This window comes from Xyrauchen texanus, chromosome 50 (assembly GCF_025860055.1).
Source record: "Xyrauchen texanus isolate HMW12.3.18 chromosome 50, RBS_HiC_50CHRs, whole genome shotgun sequence".
Lineage (NCBI taxonomy): Eukaryota > Metazoa > Chordata > Actinopteri > Cypriniformes > Catostomidae > Xyrauchen > Xyrauchen texanus.
In genome coordinates this window covers 2,458,838-2,478,124 of record NC_068325.1, presented here as the reverse complement: position 1 = coordinate 2,478,124, position 19,287 = coordinate 2,458,838, and the positions used below count along the sequence as shown (strand labels likewise).

Sequence of the window (19,287 nt, the reverse complement as noted above, 5' to 3'; positions counted from 1 at the left end):
GAAATGACCAATTATACAACGGCGAAGGCTTGGCTCATGAATATTAATTACAGAACGTGAAAGGACTCTTCAGAAGGGTTAACGAGTATGATACCGTTGCCTAATAAATATTCATGAGCGCGGCTTTCGCTTGTAGTAGGATTTTGCTAACGGAAAGTTTCTATAACTGAACAATGGAAACAAAGCTCAATCATTCTGAAACGTTGTGTGCTTAAGAGGTCGAGAGACACGTTTAAGTGCATCTTAAAAGTTTTCTCACCGTATTTTACTTTGAAAACTATCGTGAAATTCAGTGTAAAGCGAAACAAGAGTCTGTTCAAAGTGGAAGTGTTTAATACTTCAATATGACAAGCACATGACAGAGCATTACACTTTACATAATGAACATGCTTTAGGCACAACTTGTAAGAGACTTTACTATTTTTTTACACATAAAATGCCGCCACACCTCTTGTAGCCTTCGCTGTTTAAAAAAACAAATCTTGAGGAATATCCATCATAAGATACATAAACAATGCTTAACATCGTCCAACTGAATGGTTTCATATTGTTTGAGACATTTCAAGCACGTTCCGATCTGCAGTCAAAATGCACACAGTAGAAACAGCAGTTATGAGCAGAATCTTCCTCGTGTTTAGCTTTAAAATGAGCTTTTTAAGTGCCAAGGTTTGCACACAGGCAAAGAAACATGTACATAAAAACTGACAGATTAAATAGAAATATCACAAATAATCAGGTCATTAAACACCTAAAGAACAAGTACTCCGATAAAAGAGAGAAAATGAAGTCATAATGAGAAAATTGTACAGGCTGACACAACTGAACAAGTTCACACAGTAATCTCCATCTTCAGATGTTTATCCTCTTGTTAAATTGCAGAATCCCACAACTTGGAATTCAATGGAAACTTAATGTCTGGTTGAAACATCTGGACCATTCACACTTCAAAGTACTTCAAACAGGTTCATAAATGGACCCAAATAAATAATAATAAACACTACAAAAACATTTATTAGGCTGAAATGAGAGTTGTACTTTTGAAAAGGACCATATCATTTTAATTATTTGATTATTGGAATAATTTACCAACAATGGAAAAAAAGATTTGATAAAATGAGTTTGTAACAACTTATGAACATGTATGACAGAAAACTAAGATTTCTTCTTTGATCTTTATAAGCAATTGTAAAGATTGAGATGATTTCCACTTATTTTTTAAGAGCACTTTGATGGCAAGAAAATTTGGACAGGCATTTGTTCACCTGTCAGTCCATAGCACCAAGATTCAAAATATAAAAGCACAGTATGGCAAGCCCGTTTGACATTTAATCACATGTAGGATGCGAAATATATATATCTCCAGTCAAATATTCACTAGTTAAAATACACCAGGAATGGAAAAACTAGTAAAAATGCTAATTTATGATATCAGTAATTACATCTGCACTAGTGACATTTCAACTATTAAATCATTACTGATATCTGTAACTGCATTTTTAGTATAGAATTTCACTTTAGAATCTGTCATTCAATCGTGTTAAAAAAATGACCGATATCTATAATGTTGTGCTAGTTGAAATTCCAATTTTATATATCAGAAATTACTAATTATATATGCTAATTATATATTAGCAATTAAAGTACTTAAATGGAATTAATATTGCTGCAAGCAGCAATGACAAGCCTAAGCACAACTGGTTCATATTCACCCCGTAGCTATTGGAAAACAATGCAAGGTGGACACATGCATTTGTCATTATTCTAAAAAAATTTTTTTTAAATGTGGGTAAATATAAGAGGACTATTTTAAAGTCTGTTGTAAGAGCCACACTTCTTGGTGCCAGGTGGTGGCGCTATGACAATGACCCAAAATAGTCAAATCCATGTGATTAGCCCCCCCCCAAGTGTAAACATACATATCAATTTTGATCTAAATCACACACTTCCCATTTGCCATTAATTGAATGCCTCAATATGGCAACACCATTCGATATATCATAATCTGTTGGCACTTTAGCATCATCAGTGTCTTGGCATAATATTGTGTAAATGTGGTGACAGTCCCATGAATGACCTAGGAGGAGTATTTTAAATTTCAGAGACTGCAGTATTAAAAAAAAATCCAAAATTGCCAACTTCCTGTTGGGCTGAGCTAATAAGTACAATTATGAAAGATTATATTATACATTTTTACCCATAAATTTATTGCTTCGCCATGGCAACACCATTCAAAATATAAAAAGTCCACTCGCAATTTAGCATCTGCAATGTCTTGGCATGATGTTGCACAAATTTGGTGCAAGTCACATGAATCCCCAAGGGGTATTTAAAAGTTCAGAAATCCAAAAGTTTAAAAATCCAAAAGTTTAAAAATCCAAAATGGCTGACTTCTAGTGTGGCGCAGCTAATACTACCATTTTCAAGGTTGAGCTAGAGCCACCTGCACTTTCAGTGCTTGGAACCTACTAAGTAAACATGCTAATTTTTGATATCTGTAACTTGGTTTTCACTAATGACAATATTGATTTCAACATCTGGAAATGGATTTCAGATATCATTAAATCGAAGAGTAATTAAAGATATTGATTGAAAGCATTAGTACTAGTTACAATAACATCACAGTTATTATTAAAAGCCAAATTAGATTAATACAATTTTTCTAGTTGTAATTCAATTGTTGATATCATGAATGGACATTTGCACTAGTAACAATTATTAATATTTAAAAAAAAAAATTTATAAGTGTATTAATGACGTGAATTTGTAATTTCAAAAGTACGAAATGAATCAAAGATATCTGTAATTGCATTTTGAACAGGAGTGAATGACAGATTCTTGTAAAAGTTTTACTAGTGAAAATTTAATTTTAGATTTCAATACTTTATATCCTGCACATGATTAAATATTGAAATGGCTTGTGATAAACAGAGTAACCAAGACAAGAGAACAACCACAGACGACAGAAGATCAAAACAACAGGCAAACCCTTTTTCTAAGAGGTATGACATTACACTGTACTTTGAATGCATTGGTGTCAAACAAAAACCAGGTAAAAGTGCAGAAATATAGCACATAATATTATTTTTTTGTTTTTAGAAGGGAGTTACAACATTACAAAATCTAAAATGAAACAAATCTGTTGTATTTCAAATAAATAGAAACATACCTAACACATGCCGAATATTTACATTTAACAATAGACTATTATTTATTCTAATATTCACAATGACCTAACTAATTCATATATAAACCTGTCAGTGCAGAGAAGAGGGGGGCGTTTCAGACTGGATGCCCACTAGAGTGGGGAGTTGCTGGCCTGGGGCAATGGGGACAGGCGCTGCGGGTCTGGGGTTGAGGCGTGGAGGGAGGGTGTTAGAGGGTCGAATGAGCGGCGGTGGCTGGTTGAGGGCGGGGCGCGGCTGGAGGAAGCGGGCTTGCTGCTGCAATGGTGGCGGTTGGCGATGTAGGGCTGGGGTGGCAGGCAGGGAGGGGCGCAGAAGGGGCGGGGGCTGGTTGAAAGAGGTGGAGGTGATGGTGGGCATTAAAGCTGATGATGTGGCTACAGGAGATGGACCAGACGCTGGAGTCACCTGACCCTTAATGAGATAAAATTGGAAAGAAATGTAAGTAATTGCTGTTCTTTGTGAAGAGCATTGCTATGTTTGAACTTTTTCCCTTACCTCCTCCTCTTCCTCATCTGTGCTCTTTCCTGAAGAGGTGTTGCTGTTCTTTCCTTCCTCACCAGAGTTGGCACCGTCTCCATTGGGGGCTCGGGTTCCCTGTTCCGCCTCCCACTCCTGAAGCACCTCATCCAGGTTAAAGCGCCGCCGATAGTTCACAAAGAAATTTTTCATCTGTCCCACCGTTTTATTCCCGATGACGTCAGCGATAGCCTGGAAATCCTTCCCGTACTTTCGCACCCCTGAATGAATGGAACAAACAAAACAAACTGAACATACATGGAATAATTTATATCCCTATTATTCCCAACCACCCCACCCCCATCATCACTTCAAACTTAATTTCTTGCCAAATTTTACATTTAAGAAAATAAATAAAACAAAAACAAGATTATTCCAACATTAACGCAACAATCAAACCCCAAACCTCCACCAAACCAACAAACAGAACCCGCCATATGACAGCGCCAACTAGCGTCCATCCCTCTAAACTCAAACGGTCCATGTACACCTACAAGAGCCCCTGTGACAATTTTGCCCCTGTGACAAGATTGCTCAAGTCCAGTGTTTCTATAAACATTTTGTGAGACAGAATGACATAACAGAAGAAAATCTATTATAACAAACTCCAGACAATAGGCGGCGGGATAAACACAAAGAATGTGTAGCTTTATCCACAACACTGTGCCGAAGGAGTGTTACTATACAAAACACACTCCAGCCGCTCGGCAGAACCAGCACAAAAAGAACCAAAAAAGGCACCCAGCTTCCTCAAATGGTCATCTATTCTCATTTTGGCCAGGAACATCAGTGCAAAAGTGACCATTGATGTAAGAGTTTCTTGATTCCTTTATTCGATTACGTTTCACTCTTATCAAATTTGCAAAGTCTGGGAACAAGAAAATGTTGTGGTTTTTCCAAGAAAGCCTTCCTTTACTCCTCGCGTAACACGAGATCTTTATCGGATGATCTCAGATATTTGGCCAGAATTAATTGGGGCCTGTCTCCCTCAGCGGATTGGCGAGCCGGAACTCTGTGAGCTCACTCGATTTCCAGCTTATGGCCCATTATGTCGAGCAGACTCGGAAAGAGCCCATCCAGAAATTTCACCATATTCTGAACTTTGCACGCTCAGGAATTCCAACAATTCTGATGTTGTTCCGCGAGACTACGATTTTCCAACTTTTCCAAGAGAAGCTCCAAGTTCGCTTTGGTCGCTAGCAGATAGTTCCCCCTTTCTCGATATCTGGCACTCTTGTACCCTCATCAGTGAATTTCGTCTCCATGGTAGTGATCGATCGACGTATTGCAGCAATGTCCTCCAAGTCAGCAATGACCTTTGTCAGCATTGCCGATATGTTCAGCAATTCACGCAGAATCTGTCACTTTTTCAGCCAAACTGACTCCCTGGTCCGAGGCCTCCGGAGAGGCGTCAGCTTGAGCACGTAAGTGTATTTTAATGTTTTCAGAGCACGAGGATTTTGAAATCTTTGACATGTTGTCTTCCTAAAACATTTATGGATCAGGTATATCAGTAAAAGTATCAAAACTAGCAAAGTACAAAGAGCTCGCCATTCACACTTCTGAACCTCGCATGCAGTCACGTGACTCCACTGAAAGTGTTTATTAAATATCTTGGCTAATTTGATCAAATGTTTTCAGCTACCAACAGGAGTGTAGCACTTTCAAATATAATGATCCGAATATAAAAATGGGCATCCTCAATTAAACAGTTCCTTTGTATGCTGAACACCTGTTGGATGCTTTTCCTTCACTTTAAAGCGATGTAGCATAAGCCTTTAGGTTTGTTAAAAAAGTTGGTAACACTTTATTTTACAGTGTTTATGTTGCCGTGTATTAATTACTGTGTAAAGCTGCTTGTACTTACATATTGTTATTAATGACAGTAACACAGACACTTTAAAACAAAGTGTTACCAAAAACCTTTTAAGATGAGAAACAAATTCAGTCAAGTGTCTAAAGTTTTGACTGGTAGTGTATATGATTTAAATGTTATGAATGTTGTAAAATACCTTATGTAAACTATTTACCTTGTACGGCCAAGAGCTGCTCGTCTGTTGTCCAGCGGGCATTCATTTTTTGGGTGCACTGGAACAAAAACTAAACAGTTGGCAAAAAGCTGACAACAATATGGGAGCAGAAATGAACAAGTTCCAGATCAAATCATGCTTCACCTCAGGCAGCCGGAATTCATCAACTCCATCTTCAATCGTCTGTTTAAGTCCACTATTTAACTGCTTGGCGTTTTGAACCTAAAACAAGACCAGGTAAAGAGAAGAAAACGCAAAAAATCCTTATGTCATTAATTAAAGGTACAGAGAGTATTTTATGTTGCGCTTCCACCTAGCAATCAAAACGATTCACAGTCAGCCATGATTTATTCATTTCACTAGTAAAAATGTCCAATAACAAGGTGATTCGGGATGCATCGATATAGAATTTCTGATACAGAGACCGATACAGATAACGAAAATTCTTCCTTTTTAGAAGTTTATACGCTGTGTTTGGGACGTTACTCAAAGTAATCCACTACCAATTACTTTTATAATCTTATAATTAGATTAATTTTAAGTTACTTTCTGAAACGCTTGTTCATTGTTACATGCAATAAACGCAGCACCACGTTACAAAAACTTGTTAATGACTCTTCAGCTGTCAAATATGTAAACAGATGTGCATACGAATAGGGCTGAAATTATTAGCCGACAATAAAGAAAAAGTCCACAAAAATGTTCGTTGTTGAATAGTCGTCTGATTTAATTTAACACATGATTTATGTCTACGTGATGCTACACACCTGGCCCCAATCAGGCTAATTAAGCATCAGAGAGGGAAAGAGGCAGACTGGAGACTGCAGTGGGACAGAGCGAGAGAGAGATTTACAGGAAGCTGCCCTGTATGCGTTTATGTGTGTCTTTAATTAAATATGATTTATATTATTAAGCCGGTTCTCGCCTCCTCCTTTCCCTTACATTGGTGACGAAACCCGGGAAGGAGGAGAGATGCCTGTCGCAGAGTCCTCGAAACTGCCGTCCACCCAGGGGAGCGCCGCTGCCATCCGCCGGGTGACAGAGTAGCCTGACTGTAGGGAACGGCCGCCGTCCGCGGGGCGAGTGGGAACTGGACTCCCGGACCGCCTGGAGTGATTGAGCCGCTGCCAGGGGCGGAGTGCCCTGCAGTCCCCCAGAAACGCAGAGTGGTATTTTTAAAAGATGATTTTGTCCCCTCGATTTTTAGTAAGCACGATTAATACAACCTTAAGTCGGGACACAAGCTGAATAGTCAGTTAAGAGCTAATGATTAATCGATTCAAAAATCGCCCAAATAATAGTTCTAATAATCGTTAGATTAGTCGATTATAAAAATAATCGTTAGTTGCAGCCCTACATACGAACATGTTTTAAATATATTTTAAATAATTTTAGAAATGTGTAATCCAAGTAATGTACTTATTTGAAAGTCAGTAACTGTAATCTGATAATATGAATTTAAAATCTAATGTCACACCAGCTTTTTTGTCTAAAAAGTAATTAAGATTACAGTATCTATACATTACTTATTACTCCGATTACAACCAACACTGTTAATAAGTGAAAACGACAGTAAATCATTTTTTTTGTTTAAAACACGTTAATGGAGGAAATGTAATCTTGTTTCCATGTTTGTTTCCCAATTTTTGGAGAAACGCAACAATCAATTTCAAAAATGTTTTCAAAAATATTTTTCAACAAACATCATGAATTTTTGAGTCAAGAATATCAAAAATTTGATCAGTGTTACATCAAATGACCAAAACAAAATATTGATATTAAATAATATGATATATATATATATATATTACCTTATCACACAGTATTGAAGATCTACAGGGATCCTTTCTGTTTTATTTGATTTGTCCCATGTCAACACAATGGCTGCATGTTGGTTACACCACATGACTTAGGTTTGAATTTCAGTGATTCTCTGGACGGTTACGCCCCATGACATTTTTACATTAAGCCCCCGAAGAAAAAAAAATATCAAGATGACTTCAAACTTCGTAAACTTGTGATCAATGCCTTTTTCATGCATCAAAACATTTTCTAGATGATTCTCAATATATATATTGACAGTTTTTTCAGATATAAATGGGCCACTTGTTGCTACACCGAACCCCTAAATCTACTGCAAAGGCTTCCCAGTATTCAGTGTCATTTAATGAACCCCCCCTACACGGAGCCATAACAGCCTGCATATTTGAGAATGAGCTAGTGAGTTGTCAGGTCTAATTTTACATCATAACTAGAGGGTATGCTTAACATTTTTATCCATCACTCTGACAGATCCATAATACTTGTTTTCATGTCATAATTACTAGGGCATTCAGGGGTATAGCATCCATTATAATGGTATTCACAAATGACAGTGTATATACATTAGATATCTGGCATCCCAAGCAAGTGTGGTGACCGCAGTGCTAAAACAAGATTTTTGAACTTTGCCAGTTCCGTGTGGCTTAAACCATCTGATCTGCAAAGCACATACATCCATGCACAAGTTCACAGAACTTTTTTTGGTGTGCCTGATATCAACAAAGATATATAACAGCATTAAAAAGAGGCCGCTTGGCAATTCGTTTTTTTGCTGGCTTCACATGCACTGAACATCCGCCCGCACCTTCTTTGCCAGTGGAATTTTGCCATGCAAAGGTAAATGTGACCATGCCTTAAGTACGATTTATTTTTGTAAACTTTTTTTTTTTATAAGGTAAAAATGATTGTGTGCACCTTTAATTTCAAACATTGTCACATTCATACCTGCCGTTTGAGGGACACCAGCTCCATGTCTAGCTGACGCAGGACAGTGTTTGCTGCACTGGAGCTACAGGAGACGGCCACCACGTCCTCCTGTGTGAGGTACATGCCTTTGGGTGGGCGGCACTTTGACCGCTGGGAGTGATGGCGGTGCTGTAGGGTCTGATGGTCTCGCCGTCCCATTCCAATCTTGGAACTCAATGTCTGAGGCTCAGTGTGACTCTACCAAAAGCAAGCAAATTAACCCCACACCTCCAGCCACCTGTCCTATAGAGCCCACTTTTCGCCATCCAGTCAATTCAAAATGTATAAAATTGTACTGCCCACATTTTTTTGTTGAATATACTGTTTCATGCAGAAATAAATCACATAATGGAAGTAAAATAGATTGCAAATGCCATTTCATGTTGACTTTGTCATGTTTGCTAAAGGAGAAGGCCATCACATCCCCTTGTGTCAGTTACATGAATCAAAGTATGTATTTCCAATAAACTCATGTCAAATTGTTACCTCTTTCTTTGTCTCTTTTGTAGGGTCATAATCACTGTCGTTTGCCTCAATGGGGTTGGCCTCTTCCATTTCCTCCTCACTAACACAAAAGCAACAGTATAGTGAGCTTCAGAAACATACAAACTTTAATAATCAATAATGATTCAAACTAGAGCCTGTAAATGGACAAATGACCTTTCATCTTGATTACTCCGGTTTGCCAGCTTCCGTGCTTGACGATCCATCAGGCTTGTCCGGGACCGTGTTTTTTTCCATGAGTAGTAGTACTTCACAAGACTGGATATGGATTTGTCCGGCAACTACAATCAATGATAAAATTCTATAATTAATGCTGAATTTTTTTATACATTTTTAGTAAATGATGATGATTTACTGTGCCACTTTCAAAAGAAGTGACAAATCTGATGACTTCAATTAGGTGAATTTCACGAAACCTGTCAAGAACATGTCTGACTCATTGGTGCTTTTTGAACATCAGGCAATTTCATGTCTTTGGATGAATTTTTATTAAAACTAAAAGATTTCAACTTTTTTCTTTTTGTTAAATAGAAGTAATATTAAAACTTAATTGGAAACTTTTTAACAGGCCTTCGTTGTTTATTTTTGGTACTTTTCAAATGCCTTTTCTGTATTGATTTGACCATTTTAGTCTTGTCCCAGACTTTGAATATTAAACTACGAAAATCCAAATTAATACATGTTTAATACTGATGACAGATGATCATCTAAACAAACCCAAAAAACATTTTAATATTTATTGTTTGAAAATTATTTGTAAATGTTTTTTTTAATTACAACTATCCCAAAGATGCAGCTTATTACATGGTTACTTACCAAAGAAATACATAATTCCTCAAAATATTGATGTGAGATTACATTATTTGAACAGGGTAGAAGAACGTGGAGCGGAATGAAAAACAATGAAGTATATGATAATAAGGCTGCCTGCTTTCTCATCCGTCTCGTATTTGCCATGACGACCCATAATTTGGCCGTAATGAACGCATTGGGAACACATATTTTCATAAGGTAGCAATACACAAAAACAATTTCAGACAGAGAGCCAGAAACAGGGTGAAAATGGTCATGTAATTCTACATTATGACAATATTTACTAACAATAAGTGAACTTCAAGGAAGTACAGAGCTCCTTTGAGGACAGGGTGGGAATTTTTTTATGAAATACGTTTTGCATTCCCTCACAATAAATGTACCATGGGGTTACTACAGTAACCGTATTTTAACCATATAAACCATAGTGATGACTATGAAAACAAGTTACTGTTCAAGACTTTTAAAACCCCAGGTGTATGCAAACATATGATGTATTTGACGATGGAGGTCTTTAAATGTTTAGTTGTGTTTCCAGCGATGTGCACCACAGTGCGCCTTCAGTATGTATGTGCACTTTTTCGGCTCATGTCAGCGTTGATCGTTTGTGAACCGTCATAATATGCTTCAAGCTTTGCAAAGGAACTGTTATTGAAGGATGGGGCAGTTAAAAACACTTATAAAACACAAGTAAACCTTTTCATTCATGCCGATTTCAGATTTCATGACTGTTTGATCGTATTAATAGTTGTGCTAGAGATGAACAGTTAAATATATTAAGATTCAATGTGTTGGATTTGCGTTGTGTAAACCCTGCAATTTTGTTTTATGTTGAGGGGCTTGTTCATTCTCTTCCAATTAAGCTTGCTAAATTTGAGAGACTGCATAATGTTAGCCAATCAGATCAGATTGCATTCAAGTTGAAGATTTAAGGAGGCACTTGAGCCAAAACAGAGCGTTTCAGACAGAGGGCCAAAAACAGGGTGGAAAATGATCCTTTACACTGATCAGCCATAACATTAAAACCACCTGCTGAATACTGTGCAGGTCCCCCTCGTGCCGCCAAAACGGCACCAACCCACATCTCAGAATAGCATTCAGAGATGCTATTCTTCTCACCACAATTGTACAGAGGGGTTATCTGAGCTACTGTAGACCAGTCTGGTCATTCTCTGTTGACCTCTCTCATCAACAAGACGTTTTCATCCACAGAACTGCCACTCACTGGATGTTTTTAGTTTTTGGCAACATTTGGAGTAAATTCTAGAGACTGTTGCGTGTGAAAATACCAGGGGCCTCATGTATAAAACTCTGATTTATAAAACCGTACGTACGCCAGAACATGCGCATGGTTCCTTTACTAAATCCTGTCTAGCAGAAGATTGTGCATACATGCACGTGATTCATTCCCCACCCCGTCTACTCCCCAAAATAACCATATATGGAGTGTACAACACCTGTTTTTACTATGCATAATCCTCATCAAGACATGTGATTACTGCGTTTAACAGTACGAGAAACTGTATTATAAGAAATACCATGACTGTAAATATCATATAAGGTTAGATACTGCTCCGTGAAAAAACATCATTTATTAATATATGAACTTGTTTTAAAGGATATATCTTGAATATCCCTTGGCAAAATGTTTTTATCTTTGCAGATATAAATCTAACTTAAGCAATTTTGCTTCTCAGAAAAACTTTTAAATCATTTTAAGGGCGTTTCTATTGAGAAGTTAAATATTTAGTACTGGAAACAAAATGAAAAATTTTAAATTCTTTGTGCAGCTTGTCTGATATCATCAGATTACTTGTATTTTATATTAAAAAGCAGCTGAATGGCAAATGTATATTTCATAATGTTTTTATTTGACTAGAACGGGGATTTCATTGCGATGAGGGTCAGGATGAAGAGGAGCAGGAACACATTTGTTGCACATTTTATGTGCATTGCTGTACAATACTGTTTCTGATTAGACATGTCAGTCTAATGGTCTGTTAGATTACTGAATGTGGCCAGCAGTTCCTATCTTAAAGCTACTGTCCATTTTACAGAGCCATTTAATATCAGTCATAGTCAAGAGCACAATGCATCATCTTTATTCAAAGGTTGTACTTATCTCAGTACAATTATAATAGAACACAAAATATGTCAAATTAAGAAATCTTCACTGTAATTTTTATTTAGGCCTACTCTGTATGTTCCTTCTCTATGATGGCATGGGAAAGCTCTCCAAACGCAGCGTATTCCAAACCAATATTTCCCTTTTACAGCTTACATTTGAATGCATTTTCAATTAGTTACATAAAAATAATATAGGCGACTATTGGCTTGATAACGATTACTTCTGTTTCAAGTGCTTAACTACATACTTTTTTTATTCTAAAAATGTAAAATAAATGAAAATCAAGAGTTTTTAATCAATCTGTTCATTTCATTATTTGTCCAGATGGAGTCGCCAATTCACACACAACAGTTAAAGAGTGCGTACGCAAAGTCAAGAGTGTCCGGACGGTGCACAAATATTTACGGCAAGTTTATTTTTTATAAATCCTGATATGTTCGTGAGAAATTGCTTACGCACATTTCAATGCCCATTTTCTGAGTACGCAACGTTTATACATCAGGCCGCAGGACATCAGCAGTTACAGAAATACTCAAACCAGCCTGTCTGGCACCAAATATCATCCATGTGATCTAATCAGCCAATCATGTGGCAGCAGTGCATAAAATCACGCAGATACGGGTCAGGGGCTTCAGTTAATGTTCACATAAACCATCAGAATGGGGAAAATGTGATCTGACATGATTGTTGGTTTGAGTATTTCTGGAACTCAAGTCCTCTGAAACGTTCACCTCAGAAGAAAACGTACCTGTACAAGTTTGTCTAGAACGCATAAAGGACTTTTCATAATCTAAATGGCGGTTCTTTTTCTGACATCTCATTTTATGTTTCACAATATCAAAATATTGGTGACTTGTACTTGAGCAGTGAGGACTCAAGACTCGAGATCTAGTTACTTGACTAAAACACTGCCACTAACGTTATAAATGCAGCACTGGCTTGATCGGGCAAGTGAAATTTTTTGCAAATGGCCTGAATCTCTCACACTGGCCCCGGGCCATCGGGCAGCCCTGAGCAGGAACTCACCATCTGCTGTATCCTATGGAAGCTCTTCCCATGAAAACTGAATGCTTGTTCAAACAACACCTTGTCCTCCACAGTCCACTCATCAGGGAAGGGGGTGAAGTTCGGGAGATCGGCCAGGGATTTCTCGATGTTGTGTTTATGCCAGAAGAGCATGCCAAGAGCCTGTGGCGCACACAATGGAAGATATCCATTCAGAAACCACCAACAGCAAATGCACCTTTAGCTGGGTTTCCATCCATGTATGTTATGAGCATTTTGGAATATTGCAAAAAAACTGCTGAATGGAAACACCACGATTCTAATAAAATTTCTAAAATGTGCATTAAAAAACGTATACACTCACTTGAGGTGGATAAAAAAATAACAATTCTCAAATTTACAGAATAAACTAATATTGAATTCATTAGAAATACAAGATGCACTTCAAAAAAAGTCAAGTGACTGAATGAACACATGGAATGGAAACGTGCAGAATTTTTGCGATATTATGGTTTTTCGCATAAATTCAATATGCAACTTGGATGGAAACACAACTTTTGAGAGCATGTTCCGTTAACTCACCTGTTCAACATTGTACCCATGCTTTTCTTTTGCAATGGCAATGTACTCATCCACTGTGGGGGGAATAAAACACGTTAAGTGTGACAGACAGCATTATACATTTCCAATAAAAACATATGACACTGTTCATTGCATACTTACATTTCGAGTCAAATATTGTGTGATGTGGAGACCAAACGAGCATGCCACCACTGTCTTTATCATTGTATTTTGTGGAACCTACAATATCCCAATAAAACAAAAACAGATTTTTACAGAATTTTACAGTGTGTGTGAACAATATGTATGTGAACACAGTATTAATTATATTAATATTCACAGGTGAATGCTATTGCTATATGTTTTTATTGTTGTACTCCGATTAATTGGCTACCATTGTGCAAAAAGGCAAAAATAAAGCATACCAATTATTTGTGTACATGTCCGAGAACCGATATTTAGTATCGTATCGGTTGTTAAAAATCAGTTTTGTTCTATATCTAGTGTTAACATGATTTGTGTGTGATAAAATCTAGGGATGGGCATTGAGTCATTTTTAGTTGAGTACTCAAATACATAACACAAAGAAATTATTAATCAATAACTTTAAATTTAGAATTTAAGTTCAACCTTCAACTTTTTAACCTGTTTTTCCTTACTAAAAACAATTAAAAAGATTTCAAAATTAACAAAAATAAAATAAAAATAAATGGCACACACACAGAACATACAATCGAAGTCCTCTGAAGCGATACAATCACTTTAAACTTACATTTTGAGTGAACTAATAGCAAGATTTAGGTGAGAGAAGCAGTTTTAATGTTGCCCACAGCAAGCAGAGGAAACAAAGGTAAATCAAATTGCAACTCGAATATTTACAGCTGTACTCGATTAATCGGTTACTTGTTACTAGGGATGTGCTGGAGAAGACTTTACGGAGTGATTCGACTCTCCCGTTGTCAATACAAGCTCTCAGCCAAAAATGTATGCAACTGTGGACAGAAATAAATGTTGTGACGTTGCATAAGGTTGTCAAAACAATGCCATGATGAATATGCACAATAATCAACGCTAAAGGCAGCACTGAGTCGAACCACTCCGTAAAGTGTTCTCCAGCACATCCCAAAGACTTTCAATGGGGTTAAGGTCAGGACCCTGTGGTGGCCAATTCATGTGTGAGAATGATTCCTCATGCACCTTGAACCACTCTTTCACTATTTATACCTGATGAATCTTGGCATTGTTGTCCTGGAATATGCCAGAGCCATCAGGGAAGAAAACATTCATCAGTACATTCAGGTAGTCTGCTGACTTCATTTTATTGCTGCATAACGTTATTGAGCCTAGACCAGACAAATTGAAGAAACTCCAGATCATAACACTGCCTTAAATCCAAAAGGCAAATTTATTTTTGGCCAGGCAGTGTAAAATGCCATTTTATTTGGTTATTTGTAATAATATAATAGCTTTCAACTGTGTTTGATATAACGGCAAGTGATTTTCTAATACCAAATTATTAATGTAGCATGATTACTCAAGGATAAGGTGTTGGAGTGATGGCTGCTGGAAATGGGGCCTGTCCAAATTTGATAGTGATTATGCTGTTTTTTGTTTTGTTTTTTACATCAGTAATGTCCTGACTATACTTTGTGATGAGTTGAATGTCACTTTGGTGAATTAATGTACCAATTTCCTTCTGAAATGGCACAGTCTGTACATTGTTCCAAACTTTTGGCCACCAGTGTGATTTCCATAACAGAATGAAATAAAACAATACATAATGTGTTGCAAAACTCACATTTTGGTTAAAAAAAATTACAATTCTCTTGTGTTGCATGTATATCCACTTTTGGGAAATTATTTGTGGACAAATTAAGCCAACAGTGCCGAAAGTGCTTTATTATACAGCATATTGTAAATCACAATATGTGCATAACATTTTATTACAAAAATATTTAAAAATATATATATTTTTTTAGCAACGTTTATATAGACAACTGTCTATTTGTACATTAACACAGCCAAAAGTATTATTATTATTGGGGTTTTTTTACATTTTAAACTACATGTCATAAAGTTGTTGTTTGTTAGCTGATGGGTGGCTAAACGAGGAAGCTAACAGCCGTGCACAAATAGCTTTTAGTGATTAAATAAATATACGCTGACACTATAGAACAATTTAAACTACTATAATGTATCACCCGACACCCAGAGTAGTTGGAAAAACACGTTATAATGTTGATTGTTTTTTATGTAATACGTTATATCGGCGCGATAAGTGTACCTAGGCTACTACAGTCAGTCAGGTTATACTGTAACTCACACAGAGGACGATTTCCTACCTGGATCAAACTCAGGAATATTAGCTTGGTAATCAGATCCCACACGCATGCCCACATCTGAAAAGTAAGAAAAACGTATTACCATCAAAACTGGATTGACTAATAGTATATTACCGCTTAATGAGAACCTCCGCAGGGTTGTTCGAGGCTATACCGTGCTCGTCGTCACTGCCGCTCTCGTCTGAAAAATGTCCATTCGAGGCGGTCGACGGGCTTTTCGTGCCATTTGACCGACCTTTTCCCAGATATTCCGACCCTTTCCCCATCATTCCCGGCATAATCAAAGTCGGCGTGGTTGCGTTAAGTAATAATTTTATAATATGTAAGCCGTACAGCACTTACTGAGTCGCTCTCTCTAGTGACACTGCGCAGCTGCGCCGCTGTGCACTCAAGTATCACTCCGCTGGACCGCACTCATGTTCCCTCAGCTCCTCTGCCTGTCTTCACACCAGCAGCATCTAATATGTATTTTCATCGAATGTTTAATGTAAATGTACATGTTTATTGCTATTTTATCTCTTTTTTGTGTTTGTCCACAAGGCAATCGAGTCTCGAGGTCTAACTTTCCTCGCGGAAGGAATGATTACGCACGTCAACAGAGAGTAATGCGGCTCTTATGTGCGCCAGTATTGCAATTATGTGTTGTTTTTTATTTCCTTTTCAATATATCATCATTTTGTACTTCATTACTATAATAATGTAAACTTACGGGGCAAAAAAATATTAAACAAATAAATAAATAAATAATACAAATGAAGAGTAGGCTGCCACATGAGTGTGTTTATTTGAAATTAACATTATTTGCATCCTTCCCTGTTTTCTAGGCCTATTTTAATAATGTTTAGTTTGGGATTTTATTTTTGTAATTACATAAGAATTATACAAAACTATTGATAAGAGCAGGAAGATGAATATCTCTGCATTTGGGATTTAGTTCATACAATATACAATATGTTTTTTTTTATATAAATATTATATTTTATGAAACATTTTTAAATAAAAAAAAAGAGTAAATGACAAATCAGGCACTGTTTATGAAGGTACCTCCTAAGGAAGCAGACAGTTCATGTCTTTAATCTTAAACAAATTGAAGCAAATGTTTAAAGGTGCATTCAGTAACTTTTGTCTTTGTGTAATCTTGGACTCACACTGACACCTAGTGGCTTGGATGCAGCATCATTTACAATTAATAGTGTTCAGTTTCAGATGTCATTGTAGAAATGTACATGTAGAAATGTTTTTTTTCACCAAATACATTTGAGTTCGGAGCACATCTAGAGAGAGATTATTTACTCATGTGCTCAAACTTAATATTACAATGCTTTCATTTTTGAAGAGTTAATTCCCTATGGGCTGAAATATGTGCCACCAGAAACTGAATTTGAACCATTTATATTTGAATTTGAATGGCTAAACTTGAATAATTGCATTGAAAAACTGAATTTGAATCACATAATTTGAAATTGTATTGTTTAATTAAAATTGAATTTATTCAAAAACTGAATCTGAATTGTATCATTTGAAATTGAATTTATTCGTTTGGAACTGAAGTCCAATAAAATTTGATCCTCACTGAAAATTAAACTCTCTATATATCTTCACATTCACTTCTCACAATTCAGATTCAGTTCTCAAATTCAATTTCAAGTTACTGAGACAGACATCATTCATGTTAGTTTCATTAATGTTTGCTTTTATTAAAGGAAGAAGGTGAGACTCATTTACACCTGACCATAGATGCACTGGAAACACGGTGCCATGTTATCAGCAGGAAGAAATGGAAATCTTGTGCCATAAAGGCCATTGGTTATGTACCGGTACACATCTTTGAGTTAATCTTAATAAGATTACTGTCTCTGTCAATTACTTTGTGTTTCTTTACTATCCTAAGAAATCAGAATCAGAAAAAGCTTTATTGCTAAGTACGTTTTTTACGCATAAAAGGAATTTGTTTTGGTGTTGTAGGTGCGTTCACACAGTCTCTAAATGAAACAAGAATTTAAATATAAGCAATATAAATATAAATATAAATATGTCCCCGCAGTATCAATTTAAATTAAGTATAAAATAAAAGAGAGCAGAGTAGTGCAGTGAAATGTAGAGCCAGAGGTGGAGTGTGGAGAGTGTCAGGGTGGGTACCGGGCATTGTTGATAAGGCAAGTGGCGGATGGGAAGAAACTGTTCTTGTGGCGTGAGGTTTTTGTCCTGATGGACCTCAGCCTTCTGCCAGAGGGGAGTGATTCAAAGAGATTGTGGCCAGGGTGGGGGAGATCAGCCACAATCTTTCCAGTACGCTTCAGTCGACCTCCCACCTGTAGGCAGACTCGTCACCATCAGAGATGAGTCCGATTAGGGAGGTGTCGTCCGCAAACTTCAGAAGCTTGACGGACTGGTGACTGGAGGTGTAACTGTTAGTGTACAGGGTGAAGAATCCTGTAATTTATCTTGAATAAAATGTTTGTTCTCTAAATTGTCCTGTCCACTATAGGTGTTTGGGACGTGTAAGGCGTCTGTTTCCATTCAGAGCAGTGTCAAAGTTCACAGTTACAACTGCACCATCCAACAAGGTGTGCTGAGTCTGAACCACTTGAAAGCTCAATACAACTTCAACTTTGGAGCAAATGTACAGGAAGGTTTAAAAACAGAATTGTAAACGGTATGTGAACATTGTATTTATTCTTCTGTAAAGTTGTCTGTATTGGACTTTTAATGGTGGGACTACTTTTCTAGGCGGATGAGCTCCAAGTTATGTGTTATTAATGTAATTCTGGGGTTAAAAGGATGTATATGATTGTATAAGGTTGTATACAGACAATGTGATTCCATGAATTAGTCTTATTTTAATATGTACAGTATGTATAAGACTTGTCAAAAACATTGTGTACATTAAAGGGATAGTTCACCTAATAATGATACTTCTCTCATCATTTATTCACCCTCATGCCATCCCAGATGTGTGTGACTTTTATTCTGCTGAACACAAATGAAGACATATATAACCAGATCCACGCATCTTATCACATGGCTTGTTGAGTGCGTTACCGCAGAGACATAACGCATGTGGAGGCTTCACGCTATTCTCTGAGGCATCCACACACAACTCACAACGCTCCCCACCGAGAGTGAGAACCCCATTGATCACAAGGAGGTTAACGCAAGGGTTTCTGCATGGGTTCGCACACCCCCGTTGAAAACCGACTGCAGATGACAGTTCCTGTTGAAGTCAAATGTGACATTTATGAACCAGTGGAAAGTATTTTTTTAACCTTGGATTGAAATATCTGAATCTCTGAATGAAATATTACTTGAAGCTATGTGATCCAATCTGTCAACTTTGACATGTTCCAATAGTATTTATGCTCTTTGTGTTTAAAATATATTTTACACAAGTGTTTATCTATACATAATATGTCAAT

At 37.0% G+C, this 19,287-nt stretch overlaps 1 protein-coding gene across 1 annotated transcript; it reads right to left on the bottom strand.

Annotated features, from left to right (window-relative positions):
- Window positions 1-335: 335 nt before the first annotated feature.
- Window positions 336-16,223, bottom strand: LOC127641497 (REST corepressor 3-like). Its single transcript, XM_052124533.1, has 12 exons — window positions 16,026-16,223; window positions 15,872-15,928; window positions 13,692-13,769; window positions 13,551-13,603; window positions 12,990-13,151; window positions 9,179-9,303; window positions 9,005-9,083; window positions 8,498-8,716; window positions 5,876-5,953; window positions 5,732-5,789; window positions 3,681-3,922; window positions 336-3,596 (listed from the first exon to the last, which is right to left on the bottom strand). The coding sequence occupies exons 1-12, from the start codon at window positions 16,147-16,149 to the stop codon at window positions 3,255-3,257; spliced, it is 1,617 nt and encodes a 538-aa protein (XP_051980493.1). The 5' UTR covers window positions 16,150-16,223; the 3' UTR covers window positions 336-3,254.
- Between the last annotated feature and the right edge of the window lie 3,064 nt (window positions 16,224-19,287).